The 19658-nt window shown below is 35.8% G+C and overlaps 1 protein-coding gene across 1 annotated transcript in view; it reads left to right on the top strand.

The window, feature by feature from the left end:
- Window positions 1–19377, top strand: part of LOC129280184 (plexin-A4-like) — a 29992-nt gene extending 10615 nt beyond the window's left edge. Inside the window, exons 8-23 of the mRNA XM_064112535.1 lie at window positions 2385–2613; window positions 3015–3154; window positions 3649–3770; window positions 4610–4675; window positions 6425–6502; window positions 6775–6841; window positions 7363–7509; window positions 8092–8245; window positions 10116–10216; window positions 10875–10980; window positions 12137–12219; window positions 13433–13543; window positions 14288–14454; window positions 15001–15139; window positions 15588–15728; window positions 17369–19377. Coding sequence (XP_063968605.1) covers window positions 2385–2613; window positions 3015–3154; window positions 3649–3770; window positions 4610–4675; window positions 6425–6502; window positions 6775–6841; window positions 7363–7509; window positions 8092–8245; window positions 10116–10216; window positions 10875–10980; window positions 12137–12219; window positions 13433–13543; window positions 14288–14454; window positions 15001–15139; window positions 15588–15728; window positions 17369–17455 — 1938 coding nt within the window. The 3' untranslated portion in view covers window positions 17456–19377. The remainder of the gene's footprint in view (window positions 1–2384; window positions 2614–3014; window positions 3155–3648; window positions 3771–4609; window positions 4676–6424; window positions 6503–6774; window positions 6842–7362; window positions 7510–8091; window positions 8246–10115; window positions 10217–10874; window positions 10981–12136; window positions 12220–13432; window positions 13544–14287; window positions 14455–15000; window positions 15140–15587; window positions 15729–17368) is intronic.
- Window positions 19378–19658: the final 281 nt, after the last annotated feature.

The following is a 19658-nucleotide window of genomic DNA, read 5'->3' on the forward strand; positions in this document are numbered from 1 at the left end:
AATACTGACCTAATAGAGACATTTTCAGGACAGTGCCATTAAACGGATATGTATCTCACTGGTCAAATAATGCGAGCGCGAAGCGCGAACTTAAAATTTTTGATATTCAGACCTAAAAAGGGACATTATAATCAATCTTTTGTAATCATGATACGTACTTGTCTCGCTAAATAATGCGAGCGCGAAGCGCGAGCTGAAATTTTTGTAAATATTGACCCCCAAACAGGAAGATTTTATTGACTATATTTTAGGAATCCATTAAGACTATACACATCTCACCATAGTCATCTAATGCGAGTGTCAATGAGCGCTTGCTGCTTTTGTTAGAATTACATCTAATCATGCACATAAAGCACTTATAATCATGATTAACATACCCATCTCACTAATCAAATCTTGCGAGCTCTAAACGCGAGCTGAAAATTTAGGAAATTCGGACCTGAAAAGGGGCATTTCAAGGCTTGTTTGTAGGAATTCACGCAGACTCTACGTAGTTCACTAACCAAATGATGCGAGCGCGAAGCACGAGCTGAAAATTTGTGATATTCAGATCAGAAAAAGGGATATTTTGAGGACTGATTCTAGGAATTCATGGAGAGCAGACATATTTCACCAATCCACTACTGCGAACGTAAGCACGGACAGGAAATGTAATATATTTAGACCTTAAAATGGGGCAATCACTTTAAGTCGTCATGAAAAAGAAGTATACTACTGTACATAAAACAATAACTCGAAGTGCGAGGAAATATATTTGGCAGTTTGGTGTATATTGACTTGAAAACGGGAGGTTATAGTATAACATGATTATATATCTCGGTAAACAGACAATGCGAGCACCAGGAACAATGAAGACATAGGCCCTATGCAAATTATTTTTCATAAATTTATGAAAAAATGTTTCTTATGTAATATAACATAACATAATTATGACATAACATAACACTATAATGAACAATAATGTCTCCTTTCCCCACTACGTTTCTTTTTCTTTCTCCCTCTTTCTCCTTTGCCCTGTTTTTTTTGGTCAGCCGATTGGGGGCACGTGCCCCCCATGCCCCCCGTAGTTACGCCACTGGGGAAAGGTGAGAATTAAAATGCATGAGCTACGCGCATCAACATTAGGGTGTAGGTGTGAGTGCTTGTGTGTTGTTTGGGCTGGGTATACGTAAGTGTAAGTAATATGGGTTTGCGTGTGTTTGTGACTGTCACGGTGGGTGTGATGTGTGCGAGTGCATGCGGATGTGTCGTTGCGTTTGTAGGTGTTTGTTAGTGGGTAAAACACCGTCAGAGTATTTACTATAGATAGACAAAGTTTAGAAGCTCTGAGTCGCTTTCATCGCAAGAAAGGTGTTGGCTTACTTGGTATGGTCCATTATTTCAATTACGTTCTACAATACGTATCAAAAAAAAGTTTACACTTTGGAAAAACCCTGGGAATTAAAAAATATGCCACATGTGGGTAATTTTTTTCACATATAATTTTAGGTTTGGGTCTCATCTATCCAATGCAAGTAAAAATTTTGACAGAATGGTACACTTGAGTGAGCACTGTCCATTTTCGTAAAGCTCGCAGAAATCTGTTTGCGCAGAATGCTCCTTGTCACGCTATGTCAAGGAGAATGGGCAAAATCAAATTTACCCTGCGAAACATTTCTCACGCATTTCCTTTGCACTTTTAGTCACTTGAAATAAAACAGATACATTCAAGCATTTTGGAACAATTTTGCCACCCAAATTGAAATTTCAACACTTATGTAAGCACAACCTTTACCATGTTTTGTGCCAGCTGGATCTGAGGACATAACTAAATCTGAACAAAAGTTTATATCAGACATCTTTAGCATTTTCACAAAGTTTTTATTATTTAAATTGGGTTTACATGTCATTTTTTATTCAATACTTGTTTCTCCACACCTTTTCCAAGCTTGACAATGAATAACAAAATGAAAATCAAGCTTAAGCCATTTCATGTAAATCACAGCTCAGTGTAAAGCAAATATCGTCACGATTGCCTCTGTGTGTGGAGGAGTGGGATGGGGCGCAATGCACTCTTCGAAGTGTTTTGGGCAAGGAAAAAAGTTTAAAATGGTAAAAGATATCTTCAAATCAATTTTACTAGCTAAATACCACGTGTTTTTCATGATTAAGGTCTACTTTTATTCGCATAACTATTTCATAGTTCTGCGCAAATCATTTTTACTACCTTTTCAAAAGTAAGTGGTGCTTACTCAAGCGGATATATTTTTCGACAGTTATATCGTCATTTGCTTAAATGGATCTGTACCGATGTTAAAATGTGGAGAAATCTTCAGGATATTACAAATGTATAATTTTACAGGATTTTTTCTAAGTGTAAACTTTTTTTGATACGCACTGTATAGGTATTACATGGAAACCTGAAGTTCTATCCGGGATTTGTTTCAGCGTGGCCTACAGAAGGAAACACGTTGATAGCTACCGTAATACCCACTGTTATTGTATTGCTCATCTTCATCACCATACCTACAATTATTATAGTCGTGTGGGATAGGAAGAAACGACTTGAAGTGAAACGCGCCAAGGAAGAAGTAGCTATGGTTCGAATGAACATCCTGAAACGAGTTCGCGAAGGTATTTTGGGCGTTTTCACTTTCAGTTGATATGTCGCATTTCCCCGTCTGACTTGCCCACAGAGAGAATAATATATTGCATATGATTTTGAAATAAAAGAAAGTAGCTGATGCATGCGATGCAAGAAAAATACGGGAGATAAATTCATTTTATTGATATTCATTAATATACATTCTTACCTCTCTTGAAGTATTTGCGACTTATACAGCAGTCCGAATAACATTTTACTTTTGACCAATAGAGTCATAAAACTGATTTAAAACAAAAAATCGAATGAAGTACACTTATTCATTTTATATAAATGGGCATATTTTTACAGTTCAAATTGACAGCAATATAATGAGACTCGTTTGAAATATATGTTCACCTTCGATCGACTCATTCCTTTGTCTCATTATCAGTCTCTAGTACAAGTTTAGATATGACGGATGTTGATAACAGAGTTCAGTCTCAAGGAGTTCCTTTTGTGGAAAATGTGCAGTATGTGACACTGATGATGTTTGCCGGGCTAGGTGTTCACCCAGAAACATCAGATCCAGAGGTATCAATCTATTTTTGATTAAATACTGGTTATCTTAACTCTTTTGTGTTTTGTTTGTTTAAAGTGATTCAAATTAATAGAACAACAATGATTATAACTCTAATAAAGATTTTAAAAAATAACAACAACAATAATAAAGCAAGAAATTTCTCTATATTATGGTATAAAGTAAGCGGTATTGTCGAATCATCTATAATACAAATACATGATCCTGCGGCATACTTCATAGAAAAAAGATAATTCATGTAAAATATAGTGGAGAAGTTATACAAATATGACATCGCCGATCTAAGTCGCATTGCCAATGAGAGGATAGATCTAAATGCTCATGACTTTCATATAATTTACTCATTCTTCCTCCATTCATTGATCTATTTTTTAGATTAATTTTTTTCTCTCATATAAATTCAACAATGATATATAATATAATAATGATAATAATAATAATAATAATAATAATAAAAATATTCAATATGCTCACTTTATGTTCCCAGTATATGGAAGACTTTATGGAGCATTCGGTTATCGTATTCTACAGAATGCTAAAAAAGAAGGAGAAAATGATAGAGTTCGTCAGGCAATTGGAAACGAAGAAAACGGGACAAGGTCGAGAAAGGTACGACGGAATTTAATTTGTAAGTTTTTTTCCCTGAAAGTACATTACGAAAATTAATAACCATAATTAATGCATTGATAGCATTATGATATCCCGTTGAATTAAGAGATAGTTTATCATGCTTATGTTTTCTCAGTACTTCGTCATGGAAAATAAGAAAAAAGAAAGAGAAAAAACAAGAGCAACTCGGTAGTCAGACCCCGTTCGTAACGTTTAGTTTTAAAATAATGATAAAACAATGATTTAGTTCTTGTATAACGCATTTCAGACCTGTTATGACTTTTCAGAAATAATATCATACAATATAAGACATCACTTAAAAATTACACTTAAACTGAGCATCAACATTTATCAAATACATATGACATAAGTATAAGGAATTATCTAATTCAATGCTTCATTGAAGAGAATGATTTAAGCTGGGATCTGAAAAGTCCGGGATTATTTTGTGATCGGAGAGTTCTGGGGAGGGAATTCCAAAGGGTGGGGCACTGTAGGAGAAGGACCTTTCACCAAGCGTCTTGTTTCCAGGTACTTGAAAAAAAAAAATTATTATTAAAAAAAATTGATAAGTAAATGAAATAAAATGAAATGTAATGAATAATATAAATAAATAAATATATAAATAACATGAAATATAATTAAAAAAGACGTTTTTGTGTCACTACCTACACTGTAGATTCCGGATGTGCAAATTTTTACTTGTATGAAAGACTTTTTTAAATAGCTCAATAAAAACTACTGCATGCTCAAGAAATGTTCACCATTAATCGGGTATAGCGCACAACAATTACTAACATTTAACAAGACCTACGTATACTTTTACTTTCTTTTTGAAGAGAATTAATTGCATCCCTGTTAGCAATCACGTTCGTCAGTGAATGGAATTCAATTGTCTTTACAGAGTAAGTTCATTTTTTCTCATCTTTCTTTACATTTAAGCATGTACTAAATACATCTATCGTTGTTGTAATTTTTAATTGACGGAAAATAAATACGATACAATACAATACTATATATTTTTTGTCCGTGGTTGCACTGTTACAGACTACAGTGCCACAACATATTTTGCCCTCGTTCTATATTCCATGGTCATTTGAACCATCCTAATTATAAAGGAACAATTAGTGTTGTCAAAGTTTAACATAAATCTCGACTTGGGCTTTGTACACTTTTTAACAAGATGTGTCCCTCATTCGATAAGCGGTGAGACAAATAACAAAATACCACATAAAATTGAAATTTTATGGAAATGCCAGAAAAAAATAGAAGCAAGCTGTATTTGAAAAACGCCCTAAATGTCATTTTGTAAAGAACTACAGAGTTATGTAAAGTGTATTCTTAATAGAAAGAAATTAACAAATAAAAGTAATTCATAAACGCTTATACCCATTCCGGTGCGTCCATATTTACATGTATAGTCCTTGATGAAGATCAACTGTAATCTCCAGAAAGAACAGGAAACTGACAAACCAAATTCAGCGTTACAACCAAATTCTTGTGGAACACATTTAAAAGAAATAAATCTATAAAACAGGCACGCTTGCGTGGAAAAAGAGAACTGAACAAATATCATCAATGAAAGTTTGAGAAAAGTTGGACGAACAGCAAGAAAGCTGAGAGTATTTGATTGTCCACTGCGAACAAAATATGATATGACCCCCAAATAATGTACAACACCCCCTTTTTCCTGGCCATTCGACACTGAAATCCAACATAACATCTCTTTTAAGGTCTCATAGGACAAATATCTTATCCATGATATAATCATGCATTGTTTTAAAACCTGTATGATATGTCCTGATATTGAGAGAGCACCTGACATTGCGATAGACTAGATGAACGAGAAATTTAAGTTGAATACATACGTAATTCCCCCCCCTTCCCACTCAGTGTTATTTAGGGTACGCCTATCTTGCCTATGCTCGCTCTCTCACTTTGAAAGCTCCCCCCCCCTATCTCATGTCTGCCAAAATTTCTGAGCCCCCATTCGCGGGCTTTTCCTGCCTTGCTCAATGTACTCCCTATCTCAGGTGAGATCTCATTCCAAACCCCTATTTCAGGACAGACAACCCCTCCCCCTCATCTCAGGTAAGCTTTCGTTACAATAGAGGTTCCATGATGTCATGATGGAGGACAAAACAATAGCAAAACCATGAGTATTCATAGTCTGATGCACAGGTTTTTATTGTTTGTCCTCCAATGTGGCTGCTTGTGGGAACCCTCTCGACCTTACGAGAAAAAAAAAATTGTCGTTCAAAATGCTCAAAATCGTCCAACTTTGACAGTTTTCGCAGGATCCGAAGGATGTTCAAGTTATGATTATGAGGTGATTTCCAAGCAAATATTGGTAGGATTAAAAGACAGAAACTGGTTATCTAAGACGACATAATTATGGAGGTTTTTAAACGAACATTAAATCGAGGAAACTGAGGTACAAGTTGCATGACAAAATATGAGATCTGATGTCTACAACAATACAACCAAATCAGTGCAGTATCATTGCAGAGAATGGGGCACTAAGCCTGCTATACAAAATATATACAATCTTGGTGATCATGTAATCTGCTGACATTTTGCGAAAACCAAAGTAACTAAATGTACATCGATTACTTATATTCATGTTTCATTTATCCCGTTTACTCAATTTTCAGAGTGATGACCGCTCTTGTTGAAGATGAAATCATGGGGGCATCAGAATCCAAAAGACCACTGGACAAACTATTCACAAAGTAAGCAATCAATCCTTGGGTTGGGTTTGGGGTTATCATTGTCATGCATAAACGTAATGTACAATGTGTATTAATTTACGTTTAAAGAAAACAATACATCGAACGTCATTATGCCAGAATCATAAAGTCTTATATTAAGCTTTAGGAAGAGACGTCAACTTCGGATATTAAACCAATTCCATAAGTAAAGTCTAGCATATCGTTGTTATGCAATTATCTTGGACATACATCTAAACTGTGCACCATCATGATTGTATATCCTCTCATTTAAGAACTGAATCTATCACCGAGAAACTGATCAGCAATTGGTTTTCAATCTGCATGTTCGAGTACGTAAAGGTGAGGCCTGTTATTCCCAATTTAAAAAGAAAAAAATATATATAAAGGTATTTACCCAACTTCTTCAGTATCAAATTGTAGTATTAACCTTCAGTTAAACTGAAAAAAAAATCATAGTTAATGGAGAAAATCAGATGTTTGTAGTAACCAATTTAGCATACAACATGTATATGCTCCTGCACCCAAAATGCACTAGTTTTTGTATTAAATGATCATGGATTAGATTTTTTCCATACATGCTATACGTACATAGGTCACTTTCGAATTTTGATCGTGGTGTGTCGAATTTAACATTGCGTAATGTTTGGGGTTTTTCTTAATTCCTGAAACTTTGAAACTTAATTGAAGTGAAACAAACCAAAGTTACCTTTGAATAATATGTGTGATGGCTACTAAATTGAATTAACCAATAGCTTAGAGCGTAATTACAAGGTAGTGTATAATGTACACTATTACATTTTTAATGTTGAACTCGCGCACAATTCTTTCTATTTACTATCTCGTTTCATGTACTACTTTAGGTATATGGACTCTATTCATTATTCATGCTGTACCAAGCAATAAAGGCTCAAGCCGAGAAAGGTCCTATAGATGCTGTGACAGGGGCTGCGTACTACACGCTGGAGACTGATAAACTCATAGAAGAAGAGATCGACTTTAATTCTCTTGTACGTTGACGGAAATTATGATACTAGATGGGACTGGTCCAAAAGTTTGTCGTTAAATGAAACCAATTTTAGTCGTAGAATATACTTTGGATCGTATTTGTAGATCATGAGGGGTGTCATTTTATATTATGCAGGGGCCGGGGAACGGTTTTCAAAGTGGGGGGGGGGGCTGACTATGCAAAAAATCACAATTATATGGCAATTTTTACGTTCTTGTACACGGTTTTGGAAAAGGGGGGGTGGGGCTGACCCCCCTCGCTTCTGCGGCCCCTGTTATGGACTTTTTTTAGATGGAGGTCATCGTCTGAAATAAAGCTTTGATCTCATTGTACATGTAGGTTAACAAAGTCTATACGTACATGCAATTTAAAATAAAGCATAAATCTATGAGCAAACAGTCACATCGTATGTTTATTTTGGTTTTTGGGGCGTTTCTTTCTAGAAAGTCAACAAGAAAACTACTTTACGTAAAAATACAGATAACTCCGAAAAACTTTGGTAATTCCTTTGCAATGAAAGCGCTGAACTCTAAAAACCTTTCAATTATTTACTATACTTTCGTTTACATTCCTTTTGACATAGAACATCGATGTTGTTGATGAAGACGACCATGCCTATGTTCGAGTAAACGTGTTGGATGTTGATACCGTGAAGCAGGCCAAACAGAAGATCCTAGATTGCCTTTGGATGAAGAGTTTCTGCCTGCTACCGAGGGATATTGATGCAGTTGACCTTGGTGAGAGCTCTTATGATATAGGGCAGTGGCGTACCTAGGATTTTCCACAGGGGGGACCAAATCTGTCGCCCAAAAATTTGACAAGCAAAAAAAGGTCCTCAAGAAACTCGTCAGGGGGGGCAGGTATATGTCTTTTGTATGGGTTGTGACTCGTCAGGGGGGCAAAGTGCCCCCCCTGCCCCCCCCCCCGTAGGTACGCTAGTGATATAGGGTAATCAGAATAGGTGATGAATTTAAGCTCCATAAATTAAAGAAGGACTTTTTCTGATACTGATGTAAATTCTGACGCTTATATAAATTTTGTCATGATACTGAAAATTAACATGTATGTACCATTCATAGAAGAGAAGAAAACCCACAATGGTAATGCACGATAAGTTGAACATCAACTAAGTATGTAGTGGTGCCTGGTGTTAGAGAAGAGGCGTCGATCCGGGGGGGGGGTGGATAGCGATCGCCCGACCCTTCAAAATATTGGGGGAAAACATAACGTTTTGCCCCCGACCAACAATTCCGGATGTGCAAAAATAAAATAAGATCGTAATGTTACACAGAAATTGACAAGCACGATTGAGATACACAACTCGTTCTTTACTTGAAATCGTGCTCAAATGTCCGCTTTTGAGATTGGAATAAAAAAAATCAGCTAACGCTTCGCGCTCACATCACTTCTTTAGTAAAAACCCATACTTTTCATGATTAAATAGATGAAAAATTTCCCATTTTTAGTTCTAAACCTCAAAAGAACTCCCGCTTCGATTTGCAATACTCTGTTCATTGGATATATTTATGTTCTTTATTAAACACGTCCATGAAACTGTCAAATTTGTTCAGATCAAAATATCAAAATTTTCAGCTCGTGCTTCGCGCTCGCATCTACTCTTCTTTTAGATACCAATTTTAACAATTGGTACCAAAATGCTTAGAATATCAAGCTTTCAGGTCAGAATATAAAGAAACTTCAGCTCGCTCTCGGCACTCGCATTATCTGTATATTGAGATATGTATCCTCCTAATAAGTCACTACTAACAGTCCTAAACAGGTACCCTTTCCCTGTTTTCAGGTCTATATACTAAAAAATATCAGCTCGCGCTTCGCGCTATTATTTATTCGTTGGTGAGATATGTGTCTCTTTCTCATGAGTCTTATGTGTGTGTGTATGTGTGGGTGGGTAAGTGTGTGTGCGTGAGCTTGTTTTGTGTGATCGAGTTCCTTTGTAACGTTGATTCATGAATTTGCCCCCCCCCCCCCCATCTGAGAAATGGATCGACGCCTCTGCCTTAGAGGACCGGATTGATCAACTTGGAAAAAAAACAAGCCCAAAACAAAGGGACAGGCGCAGCTGAAGCAATAGAGTACCGAAGTGTGACGTCAGTTGCCATGGTGTCATGACAGGCTGGTTCTAAACAGAGTCTCAGCTGACGATCGTCTGTATATGAAGTTGGCTCGTCTGAAAAAAGACATTATAAGTGATTAAATTCCGATAGCAGACATTTTCTCCAATGAGAAACAGACGCTTTCATTAGGCGGGTTTATTTATTTAGAACCAGGCCGGCATGACAACCGACGTCATCGCTTCGGTACTCTATTCTTGATGTGTTTAATGGGGGAGGTGTTGATTCTCATGACACACATTTTATGGTACCCGTAGGGCCGTAATATTAATCAAATAAACTTGAATAGGGATGTTAGGCATTTCATGTAGGTATTTTGACTACCAGTATTTAAATGACACTAGTATAATCAATTCAACTAAAATGCCCAATACACAACAAAATGGATTATCATTCTGCCGATAAGATCAATACTTCACGTTTCAAATTCAGTTATCCAAAGTGCGTTTTCGCTCGTATAATTTTTGTTTTACAGTTTGGATCGAATCCCCTGAAAGCTACACTTTGCTTCAGGATGTTGACGACATGTCCGAGACACAGGGCAAGGTCATGTTCAATACACTGAAGAGCTATGGGGTTCGTAATGTGTTTTTGACTTTATTTTGTGTTAATCATTTTAAATCCTGATTGTCAGATGTTTATACTCGCATCATAAGAAAGACGCTCACTCATTTATAAGCAATTATAAACCTACAATCATTGTAATTAGGCAATGAAGTAAGTATAGAGTAAGAATTGGTAAGTAAACTTCGATTATGAGGCATTCTGACGGAATAATGGGATTATCCACATCTACCGACGCGGGGGTGTTATAATCACACACACATACACCCTAACACAAAAGCGTCCTGTACATGTAAATATATTGACGTGGTACATGGTTGTCAATTCGAAATAATTCACATGGGCTTGATAAAGATCTGCTAATTAATTTCCAAAGCCAATAGGGGCAACAGTTTGTAGATTTATTTTCGAAGCCAGATCTCCTCACAACGTGTACTTGTTTGCCAACACCATTTTTTTAATCCTAAAGTTACTGGTCTTTTTTTTTAAACTTTACCCATTACTGTTTTTTGCTGTATTCCTGCAATATAAATTCATTGTCCCCAGGAAGATGCGTAATATTGCTTTTAGTTTGTGTGCATTAGATTGGCATATTTTGGGAGTAACGATCTACTGAGAGAGAGGTTGAACATTGATACATCGAATTTCAACTGTGTATTTCATTTCTTAGATTAGGAACGGATCTCGTGTTGCACTGGTAGGAAAGAACCAGCTACCGAAAGCACCTGTCAATGGTTACCAAGCTCTTGATGTCAAAGAATTATCTTCGAACACATGTAAGTAAATACATCTGAATATTTTAAAATGTAGCCATCATAACCTGTGCTCGAAAAAGGAAATGCCTTCCTTAATCACCTGTGAATCTTCCCAGAGTGAAAAACAGGCCTTCAAATTTCTAGTCTCGAATGATAGATAAAATCGTCAAACATGACATATTACAGTAGGGGAAGGCGAGCATAGGGGCAAGTTCAGCCACCACCCTCAGGCCAATAATGAATGAGTCAGACTTTGTGGAGGTGTTGTGTACTGATGACCCATTACATAACCCTTTAACCAACCATATTGTTTTCGACTTTGAAACAAAAAGTACTCTTTTAGGCGGAAAAATACAAATTTCAGCCAAAAAGTAAAAAAGGGTGTAAAATAGAGGAACGCTTTTTACCCACACACGTATTTAAATGTGATAAAGAAATAAGAACAATATTGTTAGTCCAGATATGGATCTTCATTCCTGTCATAGTCTTTTTAATGATGGATGCATAAGAAATGTGTGGATGTGAAAATATCGCATGGAGTGGGGTACTTTGAGCCAGTCAACATAGGGTAAGTTGAGCCATGGTAATTCGTATGGTAATACGAATTTTAAAAAATTGAAAAGCCATTGATATGCAGGCAAAAAGGTGTAAATTTACATGACAGTTCTTTTACTTTTAGAGGATGTTAGTATTTATAGAGAATTAGCAAGTGAAAAGACTTGAAATGAAAAATTGACATGCTGCTTCTTTCCGCATACATTTTATACAGAGTTTTGTGGCCCATCTTACCCCAGAAGGTGGCACAACTTAACCCACATATGGGGCAAGTTGATTCATTTGACATCGCCTTTTTCAAAGGTCACAATGAATTTCAGTGTGGGGCTAGAAAGTTATGTATAGGTGAAAAATATTTTCCAAGAATCGACTTTAAAGGCAAGATACTTATTGCTACAATAGTATTAGTCATATCAATTCTAACATGCAAAATGCAAAAACGTGTCACAACTTACCCCATCCTCCCCTACTCATTGTCGGCAAATGCCGAAATCAGTATGAGTACTTTCAAGTACAGAGAATTCTACTTATTTTAGCCTTGCCTTGTATCTTATCGTCATCTGCTGAAAAAGACCTTTGAATTCATATAAATTTTAATAAATGTTTCCTTCTCCTCCCTCAGATGAATCATTGATACCTGTATCAGATGAGACGAATCGTACATCAGGACCATCTCAACTGGCTTTGAATGCTGTCCATTTAAAGGTTTTTAGCTAGAACTGTGACATTTGTATGGTTTTGCGTTGTTTTATCGTGTAGTTGAGAAAATTCGTCTTTTTTTACATCGTACGTATATCAAGAGTTATATCATGTTTGATCACACGAGCGTCAGTCCACGTTTGGGATGGGAGGTGGGAGGGTGGGCAAAAGTAGATCAGAAATGTCAAAAATTACTACATTTTACGGATGAAGCTAGCCAAAAAAATGAAAAGTTTGATAGAAGGCAATTTTTTCCATGTTTAATTGCATTATCATGCTTTCCAATGATTTCAAGGCTATAATGTATTTTGCATTGCTTACTATAATTTTTAAGTTGTAAACAATATTCTTTTGGGGAAGGGCAAATCGATATTCCCCCAACCGTCCAAGGATCGACACTGCTTGACTGTGCTCGACTCTATCTTCACACCCTACAGTTAGGGTGTCTGAAGCCACACTGAAAAGTGTCAGCATAAAACAGGCTGATTTAGGGGAAAATATGGCACATTTTTTGGGGGAAGTTCAGGCTACTAGAAAAATGTGATTTGAATTGATTATTAACTTGTGTTTGGCATGTATGGAAAGAGAAAATTCAGGGGCTTCTTTTGACAGTAAGGACAAGTTTATATGATCATTTTGAATTAGGATTTAGAGATAAATTGCAAACCCTTATTTTTGTGTGTGTTGAGATTGCCATTTCTCCATGCGTTTTCTATGGGAAAATGACATTTCTGTTTTGCACAATTTTTTTCACTTTGTCGCAATTTTTCATTGTGATCTGGTTTCCAAATCTTTATAAAAATCACACCATCAGATAGAGCATAAAAAATCCTATTGGACTCTTTATGGACAAGTTTTTGGCATTAATAATAAATTTATAACAGCTCTCGGAAGCTAAAAATTTGGATTTGTGTGTGTCCATTTCTTAACTACACAGTCTATGGCAGAGAAATGCTGAAAATTGACCTAATTTCATTCTTCGTTTTTGCAGCCAATAATTGGAATTTTTTCAAAAAATTTACATTTCTGTCAGTCTGAAGGTCATTTCTCTTCAAATTCCCAAGAAAATGTGATATTTTCTTGAAATAAGAAAAATAATTTTTTTCTCCAGACACCCTACTACAGTATATCTACAAAATGTGTATTATATATGTGTAGGCTGTAATTTATTGAATGCATAGATGATGTATATTTTCTATTGACTGTTTAAATTGCCCAGATTGATGCTGAAGTGCAAACAAGGAAAGCAGTCAACCTGCCTGATAACATTAAAAGAAAGAGAGCAGAGCTTGATCGGAATCTTGCTATCCCACACATGCTTAAAATGAAAGTAAGTTATTGTATCTCCGATGGTAGTGGATTCAGTATCTTCTGCTGGAAAGAACACAGTGCCCCACAGTTTGTGCCACAGTGTGTTCACAGTGTGGAACACATTGTGAAATCATATTCACACTGCTAAACTTGATTACTTCAACAGTGTGAATCACATATTCACATAGTCGACCATGTGAGCACGCTGTGAACACAGTCACGCTGTTGAAATGTCCACAGTGCGAACATAAATGTACTTGTATTGTTGAATTGTTGAATTTGGGTGTTTTAACAGTGGGAATAATAATTTCACATAGTCCACTATGTGAGCGTACTGTGATCTATACGACATTGGTCTTTCCAGTAGTGATTGAGGCCATGAAGGGAGTAATTCTTAAAATGATAGAATTGTCCATTGCTAATATTAACATTAATTTTCAAATTCGAATAAGTAGTTGCTCAGTATGATTATGTGTGATAATGAAATGCCCACAGTCTTTGGAGACATACAATTTCTTATGTGGGCACCGGTTCAAAGAAGCATTTATGACTCTGGTTTAATTATTACCATCAGGTGTCCTCATTATTTTTAGGATTGTAAAGCATTACTATTATTGTATTTATTAACATTGTATCATTTGCATTCTCATCAGTATAACCATTTTCATAACGATCGTCATTATTATAACTATGATAATCATTTTGATCATCATAACATCGCGTTTGAATGTTGTGATGTCGGATCAATATCGTTGATTTGTAGGCATCAATAGGTCCATACGTAGATGGAGTCTTTGAGGTTATGTTTAAGAAACCATCCCGGATCCCTCTACCTGTAAAGCATCTCTTTGACACGTTTGATGACCTTGCCGTCAAGTACACCGATGGAAAATCGTCTGAGGAATGCGCGCAAAATTGGAAGTTGAATTGGTGAGCCAAGTTCTAGTATTATTATTTCTTATTAAGTTAGGTATAATTTTGAAATAAAACATAACATCAACATGCATCAGTATCCGGGATTTCAGACACACTTATCATACCACCCTATTCTTGAAGTTAAGGGTTTTAAATCTAACCACGAATTGTGCTTTAAACGCACTTGTAATGCAGGCCCATCCGTAATTAAAAGGACTCATTGTGCACTAGAGTTGGACTTGATGAGCTTAAATGGCATTTTTTGTTGTTGTCTTGTTTAGTCCATCAAGTCCACGCGTTTTGTTGGTTGTCTATCCAGGATCTACGTCACTAACAATTATTTGTGTTCATTTACATCCTTTACATCAGATTTGTAAGAGTTTTTTCTCCTGATCATTTTCCAACGTTGGAGAAAAATATGAAGTATACCTTGACGCGAAAACCCTGTCAAAAGGTAACATACTGTGCATTTTGTTATACGGAGGCAGCTTTTCCCCAAAAGTGCAAAAATATATTTTTGTTTTACATCTCGTCGTTTCCCTCATCTACTCTCTTGCGTAGTTTGTCTCGCTTCTGGTGTCAAGTACTCACCAACCTACCATCTTTGTTTGATATGCCAAGATCAGAAACGGCTGATCGATGTGTCATCGCTGTTGCTGAAGCCATTACAGATGCAGCTAGGACCACCACGCTGTCACATGTAAATATACCCATCACGCTATTTATCTTCCAGAAAGTATGTTTGATACAAAGTTGTCCATTCATTTCGTTTTCTCTATTCAATCAATCTAGAGAAAAAAAATCAATATCTGCACTTTCAGTTAATTCCAAGTGATCTGCATAATTATCATGTAAGAATAAACGAATCTTTATGATGTTACAACTTTTTTCTTTACTCAACATCCGCTTTTGACGAAACGTTCAGCGTTGAACTTGTGTTACCTCTGAGTAGTTATCAAAAATCCACTTGCTCTTGCGTTGGGATTTCTCCTTGATGACTATTCAGGTGTGGCTATCAAAGATGTGATCACTGGAAACGATCGAAAGAAACACTTAACACTTAAACACTTAATTATAAAATGTCTGAACTCAAACCAATATCTTATACGTTCATTATTTTTTTATGTATGGTCGGCTTCCATCATTAGAGTGAATCAAACCATCTACCCTACTACAAAGAACATCCGCTACAGCGACAGGCGATGTCTGACTACTGCTCCCTGATATCAAGCCAATCAAAGGTCAAGTCAAGACTCAAGTTAACCAAAGAATTTTCCTCCATTACAAAGGTAAGTTGATTAAAGAATACTTCCTTTTTGTCTCACCTGCATAGCGGAGTGAGACTATAGGCGCCGCTTTTCCGATGGCGGCGGCGACGGCGGCGGCGGCGGCGTCAACACCAAATCTTAACCTGAGGTTAAGTTTTTGAAATGACAGCATAACTTAGAAAGTATATGGACCTAGTTCATGAAACTTGGCCATAAGGTTAATCAAGTATTACTGAACATCCTGCCTGAGTTTCATGTCACATGACCATGGTAAATGGTCATTTAGGGTCAATGAACTTAGACCATGTTGGGGGAATCAACATCAAAATCTTAACCTAAGGTTAAGTTTTTGAAATGTCATCATAACTTAGAAAATATATGGACCTAGTTCATGAAACTTATAAATAAGGTTAATCGAGTATCACTGAACATCCTGCATGAGTTTCACGTCATATGACCAAGGTCAATGGTCATTTAGGGTCAATGAACTTTGCCCGAATTGGGGGTATCTGTAGATTTACCATCATAACTTTAAAATTTTATGGATCTGATTCATGAAACTTGGACATAATAGTAATCAAGTATTACTGAACATCCTGTGCAAGTTTCAGGTCACATGATTAAGGTCAAATGTCATTTAGGGTCAATGAACTTTGGTCAAATTGGGGTATTTGTTGAATTACCGCCATAACTTTGAAAGTGTGTTGGTCTAGTTCATAAAACTTCGACATAAGAGTAATGAAGTATCACTGAACATCCTTTGCGCATTTTAGGTCACATGACCAAGGTCAAAGGTCAATGAATTCTGGCCATAATGGGGGTATCTGTTGAATTACCATCATAACTTGGAAAGTTTATGGGTCTAGTTCATAAAACGTGGAAATAAGAGTAACCAAGTATCACTGAACTTCTTGTGCGAGTTATAGTAGTTTTCAAAATCAGCACTGCTGATATATTGAATCGCGTGATGCAGGTGAGACGGCCAGAGGCATTCCACTTGTTTACTCTTTATACTCCGATTGTTTTAACTTGCCCAACCAGAAAAGGAGGAGCCAGGTGGGGGTGGGGCCTCAACAAATTTGTTTTACACAGTCACCTGCATATTCAGGTTTTTAGAACCACTTTTCAAAATTAGTCTAAATTCAAATTATTTTGTCCGTTCTGCCATCCCATCTTTTAAATGACCTCTTTATTGACAACACAGTGCATCTCCGGTAAAACATTTCTATATTGAGAAAAAAAAACATGTTTAGGGCGATTTGGTCAACCATAAACATGCCGACATTAGGCCCTTGTTTATACTGCACATGCAAGGAGTGACATTTGCAACCTTATTCATTATGAATAAATAGTTTAATCATGGGGTAAAAAATGTTTAAAAAGTAACTATTTTGTTTAAGGTTACCGAAAATGATATGAGAATTCAACAATTTCAATGGATCATTCGGTACATTACCTTTTTGATAAATGTTATCTAAAAAGCAAGTGATGTAATCCTAGTTCTTTAAGACGGATGAATATGGAAGAAGTAGGATTAAATCAGTAGTTTCTGGCATTACATGTGTGGATTAAGATTCCTGTCGCATTTGGAGTTGATTGCTACAATTTTCCTATTTTATTTTGTCCATTTTTTTTCTTTCATTTAATATTGTTCCCTTTAGGAGTTCAAAGGTCATTTTAGTCACCTTTCGAATTTGCTGCACCTTTACAACCTCACCAAGGATGACGTAGAGGGCCTCTTGAAATAAAGTGTTTGGAAAAACATTCATGCCACGCTTGAAGTAATACATGAATATCATCTCATAAAAGCCTTTTAAATTAACATCCGTGATCGGCGCCACTATGTGGATTTTGGTAATGGGAAGATCTTAAGAATGCCTCCGTTGCGAACTAGGTGTATTATAACTAGGACGACCCAATCATACCTTATGCATTTTCCATGTTCAAGCTTTCCGTTGTCTTAGTTACCAAAATTTTAATTCACTACTTGACAAATAAAATAACCCTTATAGGCCATACGATTAAGATTAATACATACCGTTAATAACAAGTGTATATTCTTCCAGTTTTTGTCTCGGGATTAACAATGAAACTAATTTTTTCTTTCTCCTAATGTCATCAAACGTCTAAGTATTGAGAACTTCTCTATGGCATGAAATTATTTCGGAATAGGGGGTAGCTTAAATGATTTCAAGATAAACGATTGGTTTTGTTTATTTATTGTAAAATGACTAGTGCCGCGCAAGACATTTGATAATATCCATTCATGCCATTTGTTGTTTGACCAGGGTAGATTGTGTCTGTGGGTTCTCATAAAATCTGCAAACTATTCACTTGCATAAACACTTATTCAAGAGTACAGTAAATACGATATATCAGATTCCATACCAATGAAAACCATGGAAATAAAGAAAATGTACTTTGATAGCGTGATATTGCACAATGCATAATGCAAAACGTATATTCCATCAATCCTGTATCTAACATCCGATCTGTGTACATACTTTTTAATCTGTATAATATAGATATGTTTATGCAACTTGATTCTGACGATGAATCAAACTTGAACTTAGATCCATAACGCCTTAAATAGAGTGCATGTATGTATATTTTATATATCATTTGTAAATCCCAAATGGATCAAATTCTTCAAATTAAGATTTTCGTACCAGTTAACCCTATAATCGTTTCTATCATTAACTATTGAATTTGATGGTGAAAAAAACTTAGTGTATCATAACATGTTTTATATAGAAAAAATTATATTTTTGATATGTATAAGTGTAACTACATCTATCCTGTAGCGCTCTCTCTTTCTTACAGACTGAAATATGAACATGAGTAGTATTAGAAACAAGAAGTAATTACATGGTAAATATAAGTTAATACTATAATAATCCAGAATCTATGATCTGTATATTAAGTTGTAGATGTCCGTAATGGTGTATGTTCGAGTCAATGGGTTATATTATGCAGGTCTTAAAATGATCATCGTTCTCTCTTTTAACGGATGAGAAAATGAAAATGGGGAGTATTGCTAACGCAGAGAGATAACATGGTAAGGTGAACATGAGTCAATACTTTAATAAATCAGAATTTAAGATTTGTATATTTGTATTGTAAATATCCTTAATGATGTATGTTCGAGTCAATGAATTATATTATGAATGTCTTAAGATAAATGTGTCTATATGATTAATCGATATTTTTTTACACAATCGCAAAAATTTACATGTTTTTGGTAAGGCTTTCTCGTAGCTTGCGTTATGCATGTAGCTGATGCAGCACGACGGAGTGTATATATTATAAAAACCTTATCATGCTTATATCTTCGCATGGATTGTGGTCTAGCCACCCCTTGTCTAACTTAGATTATCTTAAACACATTATCAAAACGTGGATTTTTTTTTATAAACAGATAAGAGTCTATTATGGCCAATGAAACAGGCTCTATATGACTTCAAATTTATATCTGGATATTGTACGGAACTGAACTCAACATGGCAGATAAAGAAAAAAAAGGTTTCCCAGAAACAATCATTGTTTAACAAAGAATAATTATTTATATTTTAAGAGACATACTTTTACCATTTTCATTTAGTGCACAATTACATTGAGCAACCTCACTACCAACGTGGTGATTATTAAAAAGGCAATGATTTGAATATAATTTGTATGGTAAAGATGCTGATTTATCAATTTTTATTCTTATTATTAATAAACATAAACAAAGAGATTGAAAGTTGAGTGAATATTAAATTGAAAAATGAAATAAAAATGGGTATAGCAGGTGTGTGCGAGGGTGTATGATACTGCGGGTAAATGTGTGTGTGAGTGAGCATGTGAAAACGAGTACACCCTTATGAATTCCTCAACTGACACAAGGACACACGGAATAACAAAGACCATACCAGTACGTCACCTGCACGCAATCCCATTTCTAACCGTCCA

This window comes from Lytechinus pictus, chromosome 17, assembly GCF_037042905.1.
Source record: "Lytechinus pictus isolate F3 Inbred chromosome 17, Lp3.0, whole genome shotgun sequence".
Taxonomy (NCBI): domain Eukaryota; kingdom Metazoa; phylum Echinodermata; class Echinoidea; order Temnopleuroida; family Toxopneustidae; genus Lytechinus; species Lytechinus pictus.